This window comes from Argentina anserina, chromosome 5 (genome assembly GCF_933775445.1).
Source record: "Argentina anserina chromosome 5, drPotAnse1.1, whole genome shotgun sequence".
Classification (NCBI taxonomy): domain Eukaryota; kingdom Viridiplantae; phylum Streptophyta; class Magnoliopsida; order Rosales; family Rosaceae; genus Argentina; species Argentina anserina.
Window position 1 is genome coordinate 27,762,435 of NC_065876.1, and position 16,547 is coordinate 27,778,981.

At 37.0% G+C, this 16,547-nt stretch overlaps 1 protein-coding gene and 1 pseudogene across 1 annotated transcript; both read left to right on the top strand.

The window, feature by feature from the left end:
• The first annotated feature begins 718 nt into the window (after positions 1-718).
• Positions 719-5,923, top strand: LOC126795221 (DNA polymerase lambda-like; annotated as a pseudogene).
• A 649-nt stretch (positions 5,924-6,572) lies between these two features.
• Positions 6,573-14,735, top strand: LOC126794439 (protein GLUTELIN PRECURSOR ACCUMULATION 3). Its single transcript, XM_050521157.1, has 16 exons — positions 6,573-6,726; positions 6,801-6,898; positions 7,515-7,650; positions 7,750-7,778; positions 7,910-8,006; positions 8,095-8,150; positions 8,255-8,362; positions 8,911-8,967; positions 9,644-9,735; positions 10,347-10,431; positions 10,890-11,042; positions 11,683-11,786; positions 12,064-12,243; positions 12,331-12,434; positions 14,082-14,169; positions 14,359-14,735. Exons 1-16 carry the CDS (start codon positions 6,665-6,667, stop codon positions 14,413-14,415), a joined length of 1,506 nt encoding a protein of 501 aa, XP_050377114.1. The 5' UTR covers positions 6,573-6,664; the 3' UTR covers positions 14,416-14,735.
• Positions 14,736-16,547: the final 1,812 nt, after the last annotated feature.

Here is a 16,547-nt window from a genome sequence, read left to right on the forward strand (position 1 = left end):
CTTTCCAAACTTACTGCAACAGGTAATAACTAACATGGGGTACAGTTGCCATATAATGTATATAAATGAGCCGGAAATATAAACTATTTTGTGCTGGTTACTTGACTATGACTCGTATAGGGAACCAGTAAAAAGATCAGTTACTTACACATCAGAGTTAGTCTTAGGCAATTGCATTGATTTCCATTCCTGTGAGACAATTAATATGATGAGTTCACTGCAGCTGATAGTAACTTAGTAAGACACTGCACTAGCAGAAGCTTAGGCAAAAGAAAAGACGGTCCAGAGCAAATGAAGAATCCTCAATCATAACTCTCAGCACATTATCTGTTATACATGATAGATCATGAGTTTTCAGGCGAGTTGGTCTGCGAGGGTGATATGGATTTAGAACTGATTCTTGAGTCTATATAATAATAAGCATGGTCTCTCTCTCCGCGACTCCCTCTGTCGCTTATCCATAGTCCCCTCAGGGGTAAAACTGTATTTTCCTTAACATATCCGATCATCTCCGGCAGATCCCTGAGTATAACAAACGCCCCGCTGACAAGTCTCTGAGTATATCATTCTTTTCGCCTGCAGAAACGCTCGGAAACGCGCCGGATGAGCTCTAATTCGAACCGCAAACGCTCGGATTCGTGCCGAATTCGTTGCGGAAAAGACTATTGTACCCCTCTTTGCGGAAAACACACACCGAAACAGAAACGAACCCAAAATAATGGCGCCAAATAACCAAAGGCCACCATGCGATCCAGACGGAATGGTCGTCTTCTTAGTCCACAGTGGAGCCATGTACCGTCGATTACAGGTTTGAAACTCAACACCTTTCACACCCACCTGTGTTCTTATCTCATTCATAGAGTTCTATTGAAGTTTATGCGCCTGCAATTTCAGATATGGAAGCAGAAACTGGTCCAAATGGGAGCCACTATAGAATTGAGAGTAACCAAAAACGTCACACACATATTGGCTATGAACCCAGAAGCTCTCTTACAAGAAGTGGGTAGTGAGAGATTGGGTTTCTTTAAAGGGGTGAGTTGTACAGTTCATTTTGATTTAAAGATAGAATCTTTAAGTAAATTATGAAATGGGGTGTGAATTTAAGCTTCAAAGTTTTAAACTTTAATGGGTTTTTTTGATGGCAGAAAGTTGTACTATATCAGTGGCTACAGGATAGCTTGAGCTCAGGTGAAAAGGCACCTGAAGAATTGTACCTTGTAAAATTGGAAGCAGAAAAGTCTTCCAATGATTGCAATTCCACTGAAAATGAAACCCCAAATCCCAAAAAGATTAAACTCTCTCCTGAGAATTTACCTCACACTCCCAGCCCTCAAACCCCCAAAGCTCTAAATGAGAACCAGGTCACACCAGTGCAGTCATTGTCACCATACAGCCCACCTGATTTGAACAGCAACGTAACTCAGATATTTGTAAAGCTTATCAATTTTTATAGAGGTGAGGTGTAATAATCCTAGATTTTTAAAACAATATGTGAATTGATTTGAATTCTATTAAGTTTTGGAATTTCAAATAAAATGAAACTTATTGTTTACGATGCTTTGAAACGAAAAACGGAAACGTTTTCGGAACGTTTATTAAGAAAAACGTTACGTTTCCGAACGAAATTATCGACTTTTATTCCGTCGCTCGGTTGCGAAAACTTTCTTCACGAAAGTTGTAGAGCTCGTCGATACGAGTTCGTGGATATGTGACGCGTTCGAATCGGACGACGTACGTAAAAATTATTAACGACGGAAGTTAGTTTCCGATTTTGGGAGGGGGTATATAAGGAATGATTTAGAGCTAGGGTTCCCATAATTGGAAACCCCCTCTTCAGCCCGCCTCCCTCTTCCCTCTCTCTCTCTCTCTCTCTCTCTCTCTCTCTCTCTCTCCCCGACCTTCACTCTCTCTCCCCGATCTCCGGCCTCCAGCTCCCCGTGGCCTGCACCGCCCCGCCTATCGACGTCGCAAGGACCTAGGCAGTCACCCTCCAGCCTGCCAGCACTTGCTTCGCCCCCGTGAGGACCCCCGACGTCGCCACAGTCGCTGCAAGCCGCAGCGCCGATCCACCTCGCCACCACCGAGCTCGAGACGAGCTTCCCACCATCGATTGAGGTGAGATAGATGCTAGGAATGATTATGTGATTGTTGTGGTGATTTGTTGGTGTGTTTGGAGTGGGATCGGAGGAGGAAGAAGGGGAGGATCACCGCCGCCTAGAGGCGGCGCGTGTTGGAGTGTGGAGTAGCCTAGGGGCGGCGTGAGCCCATGAGAAGGGCGGAGGTAGAAGGAGGATGATTTTGGGCCGGCGGTGGCGTCACACGCGCCGTGGGTGGCTTCGGCGAGTGAGCCCCACGCGCCGCCTGCCGGCGGGTGGCGCGTGTGCCCCACGCGCCGCCACGTGCGATGGTGTGACATTGTTATCCGATAGGGGTATTTTGGTAATTTACTGTGTATGGTAAATGTAAATGTAAATTTTATTTACGTATGGTAAATGTAATTAAGTTTTACCTACGGTAAATGTAATTATAAATTACTTTCAGTAAATGTAAAAAGTAATTTGTAAAAGGGTAATTTAGTAAATTTTATTTACTGAGTTTGTATTTACATTTAAATCGTACATATACATACAGAAATACGTATTAATATTTATACGTACAGAAATACGTATTAATATTTATACGTACAAAAATATGTATTACTATTTATACGTACAGAAATACGTATATAATATTTATACGTACAGAAATACGTATTAATTGAGTATTGTACAGTAACCGTGAATAGTGAACAGTAACTTCGTATAAACCAAAATTGCTGAACAGTAACCGTTTATTACTGTTTTGGCATTTAAAGGTTTACGAAACGATTCTAAATTCTTTTCTTATTCTTTTAAGGTGATCGTTAAATCGATGAAAGGAATTAGCATCGGGAATTGTGGAATTACGCTCAAGTCAATAAGGTGAGTAAAATCTCACTGAATTACGAATCTACCCTCGTAGTGATTCAACATTTTTGCAAGTGTGTTTATCAAATGAATTACAACATGTATATAATTTAGTGGACTACATATATACAGTATAATAGTAATAAGTACATATATATATAGTTCATTAAATTACGTACTGTTATTAATTCATTAACAATAGTCATTTTCGGTGACGGAAAATTGTGCATGAGTATGTGATTTAAATGGTACAATATGATGTGAGAATATTGTACGTAATTCTTCAGGTGTTTATGAAATATGACATGTATAGGATATAGTGGACTATGTATATATTGTATAAATGGTAAATAAATACGAATATATATAGTTTGCTATATAATATACTGTTATGATTTTTATTGTGGTGATATCGTGAAAGTTTTAAAACGTACAATATGATGAGTGATTATTGTACGTGATTTTAACATTGAGATTGTTAAAATGTTGATTTGTCTTCGGACGTGATTTGGTACAATATGATGTGAGATTATTGTACGTGTTTGGCAAGTCGGAACCTAGCCTTTGGCCGGGCGAAAGTTACGATACAGTTAGAGCTCTAGTCTGTCTGCCTTAGTACTGCATGTGAGGTAACGGGTGGTTATCTGCTCATGGGTACTCAGTATTTTGGATGTTGGGTAGCGGGTGGCTATCCAATATCAACGGTGTATTACGAGAGGGGTAACGGATGTGTACCAGCGTTCTTGGTACCCGTATTATAAATACTTTGGGTAACCAGAAGGGTTACTTAATTTCCTCATGAGCGTTTTGTTTCACATTTCTTTGGGTCAACCAGATGGGCTGACCATTGACTCATGAGGGCATTTATATTTGTTGTTTTGTGATCATTCGTATATTTTGATATGCGAATTATATTTTTGATTTTACTCATACGAGCTATAAGCTTACCGGGTTTGTGTTTATAATCCCGGTGCACCAATTCGATGGTGTAGGGGATAATTCCGCAGGTGCTGATTAGTGGAGGTTGAGTGACGACTACAGAGGCTCGAAGTCGTTCGGATCCTACTTGTGGTGAGATTTTAGCATGGATTCGTGTGTGAGGATTTGTGTATTTTCATTTGTGAGATTTGTGAGTGACTTGTGAGGATTATTACATTTCCATTTTGTGTATGGATTATAATTTGGGTTGTAATAATTGGTTGTCTGAGTTGTATTGAGAACTCAGAATTGATCCGCTGTTACACTTTAATGATTTCGATTTTATTTGAGATTATTTGTGTTTAACGACTTTAGAATTTTGAGTTTTTAGGCTCGAAATTTTGGGGTCGTTACATGAGGTTCAGTCAGTTTATGTAGTTGTTGAAATGTTGCATTTTTGGTTTTATGAGTTCTGATGTTTAGACTGTTTAGTGGCTGTTTCATGTGCTGATTTATTAAAGCCTTGGACGATGATCGGAGATCTTTTAGCTATTCCAAGGCTATACCAATTATAGAGAGATTGCCGTTCAAGATACAAAGTTAGGAACAAGTTAAAGGCTTACCTAACATTGGAAAGTCAATGCAAGACCATGTAAGTGAGCATATATGCCTCGGTTTTGATTTGTATGTTTGGTAGATTCTGTCCTATAATGGGGTTGTAATGTATACAACGGATGTTTTAGCCTAGTTTCCATGTGTTAAGCTGCATTGTATGAAGTATATTGTACCAAATGTACATTATCAAGCCATGAGTCTTGTGATATTATTTGTGTATTAAATCATGTAATTCGAAACTTAATATGGTTTGTGCTCCATTCTCAAAGGATGATTAAAGCAGGAAACTTTCTTAGTTTGTAAGCTGTAATCAGAACTAGTCTGATGTAAAGATTACCCATCCCTGTTGAGCTTTCTGTTCTTAGAAATGCATAATTCTGTATGTTAATGGAATGTCTCCTTAGTGGTTCTTCCTAGTGTTGTTAATTTGATGATATATTCTTTTGACTGGTGGGGCAGATTCAGGAAATAGTGACCACGGGGAAGCTTTCCAAGTTGGAGCACTTCGGAAAGGATGAAAAGGTGATCGAATTGTTATCAGTTAAACAATAGTTTCTACTAGTTCCAGTATTCCAGTTGTGATTTGAAATCCGGATCTTTATCATCTTATTTAGTTCATACTTCGATGGACTTTACTCAATAAATATAAGATTGGTGTTTTTGTATTTGCATTTGGCAATAAGATATAGAAATTACAGTATCCCTATAGGTAATGGCCAACACACCTTTAGTTAGCCATATATAGCTTCATATATTCATAGCTTGACAGTTCTGATTTCAATCTGTTAATTGCAGGTAAGAGCTATCAGCTTATTTGGGGAAGTTTGGGAAGTTGGTCTAGCTACTGCACAAAAATTGTATGAGAAAGGACACCGCACATTAGATGATCTGAAGAAAGAAGAATCATTAACAAATTCACAGAAGTTAGGTTTAAAATATTTTGATGATATCAAAGAGAGAATCCCATGCAATGAGGTAATGAATTTCTATACTAACTTGAATTTTTGTTCTAGTATAGCCTTTTTCACCCACCAGAAACGGTGATTGTTTATATTTTATTTTTTATTTTCTTGAACAGGCTCAGGAGATGGAACATCTACTACAGAAAGCTGGAGAAGATATATTGCCTGGGGTAATCATGATAATACATGAAATATCTGCTACATGATGTAAATTGTAAAACATAATATTAGAGGCTAACCTTATTTATACGAGTGCTGTAATTTGAAGGTAATATACTACAAAGAATTTAGAATTGTGTGCTATAGGGAAGAATGTGGATAATTGTCAAATGCATTGCTTCATCCTCCAGAACGCATTTATCATGAAGAATTATGGCAATGATTCTATTCTAGTACGCTTATTAGATATGCCTACAGGTAGACATTGTATGTGGAGGATCATATAGACGTGGGAAAGCTTCTTGTGGGGATCTGGACATTTGAACTAGTGTCCTTAAATCTCTTCATTTGAGGACATATATTAGCATGTGTGCTAAATATTTAGTAGGCACAACTCATGTGTCTCTATTTTAGCAAAAGACACACTTATGTGTCCCAAAATTCTTGACATATGAGTATAATTGTATATAGGGACACTTATGTGATCCTCTTTTGTATAATCCTCATTAGTACAACTTGATCATCCCTGTAGAGAGATAGTTTTGCTGTGAAATTCAATGTACAAGTATTATGTATGCAAAATATATGACCAAATATTACTCAATTGTAAAGAATTAAATGCCATCTAGCATGACAACCTTGCTTCCAATTTATTGGACTATGAGTTTGTATATGGTGAAAGAACTGTAATTGGAACACTAAGTAACAGGTATCACTTAGTTTAATCTCAGTTTACTTGGTAGATTAAGCAAACAAATTAGTAATAGCAAATTCTCAAAGACAAAATGTCTTGGAACACCAATTTTTTTTTTTGGTAATGAGGAACACCAATCTCAATCTGATACAACTCTAGCACCTAATCAACTCTTTACATCTGAACCGTTTGATTAAAACCGTTTCCAATCTGATGGTCATCGAGCTATATATAATCACTAGTGACCAGGTGAACAAGAGAGACTACCGTACAACAACACTTTCTTTGCCAACACTAAAATCAAGCGCGTGTGGCGCGTTCTGTGTTTACGATCGGCAACGGAAAAAGGAAGAAGAGTGAAATCGGAAAAGATGCATTACTGGGTTCGAGCTTCGTCCTCTGATTTCGCCGGAACTCTTCCCCAACCTCGCAGGCAACTCCTCTCTCTCTCTCATCTATTATATTCAATTTGATCTGATTTTGAAATTCTGAACTGTTCTTCTTCAGTGGTCACACCGCCGTCAACATCGGAAAATCCAAAGTCATCGTCTTCGGCGGCCTCTTAGACAAGAAGTTCCTCTCCGATATCGCCGTCTATGACATTGGTACTCACTCTTCTTCTTCTTTTTTATCTTAGGTTTACTTTTTTTTTTTACTTTTACTTTTACTAGATTATATATAATTCAGCTGTATTAAATTACTGCAATTGAAGTAAACATGTGTGATTGTACTTGGTTTTTATAGCATTGGTTCAAGTGCCGTAATGTCACTCGGACATGTAGTAAAATCACTAGTTGTTATAGAATGTTGAATCATAAGGAAGTTATAATTGTGCGGCAATGTATTTCATTTCAATTACGCCATCGTATCCAGGTTTGAAATGATCATATTATGTATTTACTCGCGTGTTTTTTGTAATCTAGCAACTAGTTTTCCTGAACATCGATTCGACATGTGTATTTTAATACATCTCTTCCACACCGTGTCATTGTGTGCTTAATACGCTTCTATATTGGAACAGAGGAATATATATACGGACAGCTATGATTTATGTAAGTTTTTTTATTTTTATACAAACAACATGCACCATGGTAGATCAAATCGAAATGATTTGTGTGGTTAAAACTTCTTCTTGTATGGAGTTAACTGTTTTTTTTCTTAAGGAGTGAAGAAAGTGGTGAAAGTAAAGAATCTCATTTTGAGGGTTTTATTTGTTTTCAGATAATAAACTATGGTACAAGCCAGAGTGCACTGGCAGCACTGATGGACAAGTGGGTCCGAGTCCTCGGGCATTTCACGTTGCTGTTGTGATTGATTGTCATATGTTCATCTTTGGTGGCCGTTGCGGTAGCGAGAGGTATGTTGGAATTCAATTTACGTGTTCTTCTCACAATATATCATGCTGTATTTCGATGAACTCCCTACATGGTATTAACTATAAGGTTGGCCATTTCAGGTTAGGTGATTTTTGGGTCCTAGATACTGGTAAGAATTTAGTTTTTTTTTCTCATAAAATGTGCTAAAGTGATATGGGTTAATATCATTGGTTAATGCGCTTGTTTTGCCTCTTTTTTTGTGAGTTGCTGCGGATAAAATTAAATTTTTGTTTCTTCCAGATATATGGCAATGGTCAGAGTTGACAAGCTTCGGTGACTTACCCTCAGCACGAGACTTCGCTGCAGCTTCAGCTATTGGAAATCAGAAAATTATTGTGTTAGCAAATAATTATTGCATTTCATATTTACCCGTTCATGTGACAACTTTCCAGTACTTTTATCAAGTAAAATGTGAATAAATGCAGGTATGGAGGCTGGGATGGTAAAAAGTGGTTGTCAGATGTATACGTCTTGGACACAAGTAAATGGTTTTCCGAGTCTTATGCTTCATGTTTGGTTTAGTTGATGCTTTCTAAAATGAATCAAACGATCACAATTTTACTTGGATCTTTACTCCCTGAATAGTATCACTAGAGTGGATGGAATTGTTGGTGACTGGATCATTGCCACCACCTAGATGTGGCCACACAGCTACTATGGTTGAGAAACGGTTGCTTGTCTATGGTGGAAGAGGTAAAGTACAATGCGGACGACTCTGTTAATCATTTCATGTTAATTTTGTTTTCTTTTAATCATGGTCACCCAGATGATTGCCTTTCAGTATAGTAAAGTAGTATAATTTGTTAATGATTGTGTACCTTCTATATGGTATATGTCATATTCTCTTTCATTGACTCGATTATTATTTATTTTTGATAGTCAAAATCCTAGAAAGTGTTTTGTAGAATGAATGAGGAGAAAGAAAACATGCTATGGGTGTGCTTACTTTTAACAGTTTCTTTCATCCAAAGTTTTGCCATGAAACTCCACGCTGTATCAATATAGAATGTGACTGCTGATTTTCTGCAATTTCCTGAATCCCATATAAACACTCTCTTTAAGACATATGGAAAGTTAGACATATTTTATAATTTCATGGTATACTACTAAATTCTTGATATAAAAGAGAGGATATATGAATTCAGTAAACAAACATGCTAGTCTCAGAATTGTACAAGGAAAGCATAAGAAAAGTTTTTTTTAAAGACCGCTTTTTGCTGACACTATCTTGAATGCTGTAGGAGGTGGAGGTCCTATCATGGGTGATTTATGGGCTTTGAAGGGTCTAATCGAAGAAGGTTAGTAGTGATCTGATGCTTATTAGTTGATCCCTTTTTGGACTTTGTCAAGATCAGTTTCATTGGGCTTTTTATTTCTATTATTAAGATTCTGGCCATCTTAATTTTCTTATTGCGGTAACAAATGTCGTTCTATTAACTCACCTGTCTAGGTGATGCCTTCTAATTCATGCCATGTAATGAACAATACTGTCTACTAGACAGTCAGCTATACGCTTAGATTTCTAATGATGTACTTAAAGTATAGGATTCGAGTAGACATTGATATTGTACATTGTCAATACGCCAATCCCCTACTTTAGAACTCTTTTGTCCCTAAAAGCCATATCATGTTTGTTCCGGCTTTTGTTCTCTGTGGATTCCCTCTTGGAATCCTACTTGATCTTTGTGTCGAGATGGTGTGCAAGCCTAATTATGTGTTGGTCTATACTTTTATCTATGGCTCGGTTTTTTAGTATCTCAACTTTCTTCTTGCTTGATTTTCACAATGTACTCAGCTTCATGAGTTATTGGGCCTATATAACTTTATTCAAATTATTAGACTTAGCTGCTTAGTCTTAGCTATTCCCACCTGGCTTGCCAAGACGATGGAATACACTCTTTCAGCTTAGCGAACCATACTTGTCCGGTGCTTCTGGGACTTAAATTTCTGTTTTGTCTTTGTTGTGGAAGGTAGAGAATGAAACACCTGGATGGACCCAACTAAAGCTTCCAGGTCAAGCTCCTTCCGCACGCTGTGGCCATACCATCACATCTGGAGGACACTATGTAATTGAAATTCTAAAGCTTTTTTCCGCTTTACTAGTTTTTCTTTCTGAATATCATTGTCAATTAATATTAAGAATCTCCTTTGAATTCTCATGAAAAAGTAAGAGCATCACGTGCGGAAGTATTTATGAATTTGAACATCTTTAACTCTTTTGTTTATTCCATCAATATCACCCACACAAACATAATAATTTAATAATTTTGTACTACTGAGACCCAGAAGTAATCACATTCTACAAAGATAGCTATATAGTACTATGTTCTAGTTGAATTTAAAACAAGTTTTATTGTTTATCGTAGTTAGGCTAAAAAAATAAATTTGGACGGTAAATTTGTCAGCTGCCCAATATGAAGTACTTCATCTTTATGCAGGAAGACCTCAATTTACTGAATTGAGCAGTTTCATAAAAACTGAATAGATTTTGTAGTTATTGAATAAAGAGGAAAATTTCATTTGTGTGCAGACTTTTCAGCTCAGTCATTATAGGGTGGATAGAAAGATCATAACTTTATGGTGGTTTGGAGATTATTAAATTATCTTAAAATATTTCTCTTATATTGAAATTAACATGTCCTTTGTAACTGAGTTTAAATTAAAATCATTTATGCAGCTGTTGCTGTTTGGAGGCCATGGAACTGGTGGCTGGTTGAGTCGTTATGACATCTATTACAATGACTGCATCATCTTAGACCGGGGTGAGTGCTTCTTGCCTATACTGTCAAAAAATTATTTGCTGATGATGAGTTGATCGCCATTATGTCAATGAGCCATCCATCTTTGACCATGCTACTATGACATATATATATATATATATATAGATGATTTAGTAGAGAAATGGTAGGAGTAAATTTGTATATAATGCGTTATTACCCTTCCCCCAACGCACAAAAAACAGTCACATAAAGGAGTAGAAAAAATAGGTGCAAAAGTATAGTAATAGAATTTTATTACCATGTGGATATGGAACCTCTAATGCTCTTATAGTTAATTGGTGGTTCCCTTTTACATCCACGTTAATTGGGTTCCACAATAAATGTCTTTACTTTTGGAAAAAGTACTTTATATGGCAGAGATTTTCATCTCATGTCAAGATTGCAACAGCTTATTCATCCATATGACCATATTCCTTACCCGTCTTTTTCCCAAAATGAAGTTTCTGCCCAGTGGAAGCGGTTACCTACCGGCAATGAACCCCCTCCTGCTCGAGCATACCATTCTCTGACATGTATTGGCTCACGTCATCTATTATTTGGTGGCTTTGACGGCAAATCCACATTTGGTGATCTTTGGTGGTTGGTTCCAGAAGGTAATACACTTCCTTCTTATAGTTTCTCATCTAACTTCTCTGCTTGCCATTGTGACATCGTGTGATCCCTTTCATCTAGGATTTTATCATGACCAATCTTCTATGATACTTACTTGGTGCCTTACAGTAACGGCTGGAATGCGGCTGTATTATGTGATAGCCTCAAATATAACATAGCAGATTTTTCTTGTAAACTTTGACTCTTCGACTGTTTCCTGTTTCCACTGGGTTATATAAATTACAAATTCATTAAGAGATAACTGATTGTTTATCTTGATTCAAGTATTTTGTTTCTCCTGCTGGTGCATATTCAACTTCAATTATGTGATAGCGCATAAAATTGGTTGTAAAATTTTGATCTGATGACTGCATACTTTCAACAATACTGTGTTAAAGGGAATACCAAAATTAATAATGAGAAGGCTCTAAAATCATCTCCCCAGAGATATTGAACATAAAGAAAGAACTTAGAAGTTAAGTTAAGGAGAAAATGTTGTGCAGATCTTGGTATGGAAAACTTTTTTTTGGTCCATTTCTATATCTAAGCAGATGGGAGCCGTGTTTCTAAGATGTTTCATGCAGTTTATGTTGAAACCCTATTTTAATAAATTCTAATTGTCATATTGTGCTTCTTGTATAGAGGACCCTATTGCAAATAGGCTACATGCAACTTCACCAACCAATCTTACTGAAAATAAGAATGCGACGACGGAGAATAATAATAATCTCCAATCTGAACTCGAGGTATTGGTCAACTGCTTCTAATTATGCTAATACTATTACTTGATTTTGCCAGCAGCCATACTGCCTTACCTCTACTCCACCCTGTGTGCTATGAATCATGTCTCCTAACATCTTAATATCTTATTGAACTGACTTAGTCATCTAGACTAGGTAACTGTTCTGTCAAAATTGTACGCATGACTGTTTTATCTTGAATATTTTCCTCAATTACTAGTACACTATTAGATGCTAACTTTTATTTATGGACTGGTATTAAATTTGTACGTCGTTCTAACAGGAAAGCCAAACAGAAGAATCTTCTGTCTCTGAATTGCGAAAAAGATTAGGAATATCAGTTTCTCTTCCTAGTAATGGGGTTCCTATTGTGGATGAGTTAGAAGATAGAGAACTTAGTGAACTAGCTTCAAGTTTTGTTGGAGAAAGAGTTTCTACCGGTGAACATCTTTCACATATTCAGGTAGGATATTTAATCATCGTTTTTCTATGAAATGACAAATGTTCTGTATGCTTCAGGAAAGTATAATTCTACATAAATGTATTGCAGGCGCTTCGTGACCACTGGAGGAATGCTACTGCAAGGTCCATACCGCTTAAAGAGCTTGGGCCTTTGCTTCGGGACTATCAACGCCGAATTACTCATCGTCACCTGTAAGATTGATGTTTCACACAGTTCACTGATTTGCGGTTAGCTAAATTTCCTGTTTCTATAATTGTTTACAAGAGTCTAACGAGCTTAACCAGCTTTATTCATCAAAGAAGTGAAAACTAGGAAGTAATTAGATAGTTGTGTTTAGTTCTCTCTTTCACTCACAGTTCTAATGGTAACAACATTTGACAACAGAGTCAATAATTCTAGGGAGCTAAAATTTGCACTCTTAGTTTTGCAAACCACACTCCTCTTATGTTGCTTTTATCAAATCACCCCTCCTCATATCCCTAAAATTTCAACCTCTCTGCTTCCTGGGTAAAGAGTTTAGTTCATTTCTTTCTCTTCTGCGTTTTCATCTAATCTGCATTGCTCTGTTACATTTCTTGTTCTTTTTGAATAACCAGATAAAAGGGAGAAATCTCAACTGATAAACCTCCTCTTCCTCCTATCCCTTCTTCTCTTCCCTAAACCCGTGTAACCCAGTTGAACCAATAAGAAATCATAGCCGAGCACATAAATAAAGCTTCAACCTTTCTCAAAACTCCAATTTTCTAGAAATACGTGTCTTCTTCTTCTTCACCGACCTCTTCCCAAGCTTTCAGCCTTATCGTCAATATCATGGCTCACAAGCCTATCTTCTCTTCTTCACAAACACACCCCTTACACTCACAGACTCGTTTTCTCTCCATTTCCGTCGAAACCCACCTCCAAAGCTCGCCCCTTTTGCCTCATAACTGATGGGTAGTTTGGTACTCCTATGTGTTACATGCCATTGTAAAATCTCGAAAACCAATTGACTTGGAGATAACTGATGAGCAGAGTGTGAGTCTCAGATGCGCATGTTGTAAGGAGATTGGGAATTCTCCTCTCAGACCATGATGACCATCTTCGATTCCAATTTCCAGTGAATCCCTAAGACCATCGTCTCCTCTAAACAAAATGTGCATTTCAAACAAATTGATTAGTTAGATATATGTTTCTTTTCGCACGGCTGGAGCTAAATGATTCTTGACATTTTGATATATCTGATCTGGTTCTACTTTTATTATTTCAAGTCTGGGAATCTTGAGAGAGGGAAGTGCATTCTGTGTGGTATCAGGGGAAGATGACCCAAGAAGTGAGGGTAATTGTGGAAGAGAAGTAAGAGTGTCAAACAAAATACTGTTAAATAATTGAAAGGGAGTGTGGTTTGCAAAACTAGGAGTGCAAATTTCAGTTCCCTAATTCTATGCATTATAATGAGTGCTTGCTGTTGTATTATTACTGTTTAAATCTGGCATAGGATGGTGATGGCCCAGGTTGATTCATCAAACAAATGAAAAACTAGGGAAGAAATTAGACCAGATGGTCAATCCTCTCTTTTCCTCACGGTTTTCACCCTGATGACAACTGAGGCAATGTTACCATACATTTTAATGGGCGGGCTATCTGAATGGATCGTATCATTTGAAATTAGATTAGAGTTGAACCATGGTTCAACTTAAATTTATTACCTCCGCACATATGCAATGAATGTAAAACATAATGGTTTCTAAGAGCACTCCAAATGAAATTTGTTTATCGTACATAAGTTTTGTTGACTTTAAATTTCTAAACTGGGTTGATTACTTTTTCGTTTGTTGGTGGTATTTGCTTGGCTATGGTAGGGAGAATGGCGGATCTGATGCAGAGTTGATTGAGTCTGCTTCTAGAAAAATGGCTTATGGTTTCTATCATATTAGAAATGTTAACCAGGTATCCATCATACTGGTACATTGTGCAATAATTAATTATCATTTCTAACAAGATGCAACATGACAAGATGCAACTGATTTACTTACCCTTGATATGTTTAAACCTTAGCGAGAGAGCTTTCGTCTATTTTATATCCTCTCCATTTAGTTTTCTTTCTTATCATGTTAATTGGATGCTGATGATTTTCAGTTGCGTATGGATGACATCCCAAAGCTGCTGGCAGAGTACAAACAACTACAAATTTAAGGTAGTGGCATATCTTCTGGTAAATAGAAGAGGTGGAAAAGGCAAAGCACACAAAGCCTTTATTCTACAGATATTCTGAATCACATTTTGCTTTCTCATGTTTCACTGGTATTAACCTCCCGTTGTGAAATATGTATTCATCACTAGAGTAGTGCAAACTGCGAAGACCTGAATGCGTTCTACAGAATTGCTGTGACTGACAGTATCAGTAGTTTAACGTCCGCAATCCACTGATGTTTTAACTGGTTTTATTTGAGTTACTTAAGTTGACCTTGTCAAGGTACACAGATGTTTTGTATATCAAAAATTTGTCGTCTAAATGTGTCTTGTTGAGTCATTTTTCTTTTAGTTCTTGTTCTTTTATCTATCGTAAGGGGAACGGAGCTGCTCATGTCATCGCTAAAGTGGCTCTACATTCCCCTGCTCCTTCAGTTTTTATCACTGAAGCTCTTCCTTGGCTGCTTCGTTTTTTGGGTTCAGATTTTCTAGAAATCTAGATGTATGTCTTTCCTCTGTTTCTTCCCTTTGTGGACAGGCTCGGGTTGAGAGCATCTGCTTGTAATCTCTTCAATCTAATGAAGTTCGATTTGATCCAAAAAAAGAAGAAGATGGAATGGTGAGTGAACAAAATATATTCAACTGAATGGCATTCACAAGATTATTTGATGATGTAAATGGAAGAATTTAGAGAAACATAACAAAAGCTATGATCAGTATGATGAATATTGAAAAAGAATATTATTGATTTGGTCTAAAGGAGTTTCAAGACAACATTATGAGTCAAATCCACATCTGATATGTAGCTTTGTCATGGCTAACATACAACTCAAACTGATGATGTATAATGATTTCATTTTACCTATATTTAACTTAAAGACTAAATAATGCGTCAGTCGTATCTTATATAATGGCTTTGTTTAGTGCGACCGCAATTGAACTAAAAATGTTCATGTGAAGCGGTCTTTTAGTTCTGTTGGGAACATTTTATATGTTGTAGTGTATTTTATTGTCATTAGAGCTTTCAAGGTATCGTTACAATTAATATGTTTATTTATTTATTTATGGGAAATACGTCAATCATATAAATGTGAAGCCAAGAAGACCCTAATGTCACGTCCCGTTTTTGGGAGTGTCTATCGTGGGTGTCGCTGGTTATATTAGCTTCATGCATATGTGGGATTGCTCCAAAATCAGAAGTGTGTGAGATATATGGCTACTCCTTTCTAGGGGTTCAAGCAGACCGACCCGGTTAAGTTTGAGGAGCTTGTCGCTAGCAGGGACTTAACGTCGAAGAAGAGAGTAGGCCGCCCTACACACTGGTCGGGGTCTGGAGCCGATCCCCTGATGAGCCCAAGACATGACGAAACCAGTGCATTGCCCCGTTGGATAAGGCTGGCTCCATGGGGATGGAGCGCCGCATGAACCAAGTGTGGCAGCCGAATGGCTTGGTCCGTGACACTAAGCTCATCAAGACTGCAACCATAAAAAGATCAACGTCAGCTGGAAGAGATCACTTTGTTAGCCTTTCAGCAAGAGAGTTGGCCTTCCTGTAGACATGAGAGATCAGGACGTGGAAGCAAAAGTCATGTCAGAGCAAATGCAGCAATGGCTTAATTGATAGCTTGAACTGGAGAGAGACTATCTGACACGAGGCAAATGAGAGCCAAACTATACTCAATAGCAAGAAGAATAGCTAAATCAGTAGCAATGACGTAGTTACACAGAGGTTACGATGTACTATAACCCACCTCAAATTACAAAACAATTTGAAATTCTAACTAAATTTTAGTGTAAAAAATAAATTTTAAATATTAGTCAATCTTAAATTTCTATATATATAACTCATATACAGTAAAACCTCTATAAATTAATAAGTTCAGGACTGAGCAAATTTATTATTTTAGAGAGATATTAATATATCGATAAATTAATAATCTATTAATTTATCAATTAATTAATAATATATTAATTTATCGATTAATTAATAACTTATTAAGTTATCAAGATATAATAAATATTTTTTTCATTTTTCCGAAGAAAAAATAGTTATACTTTTTATTCATGCATTACATTGTTAAATTTATCACAGATACCGTTATTCAAAATATTATATTGTTCGATGTATTGTATTA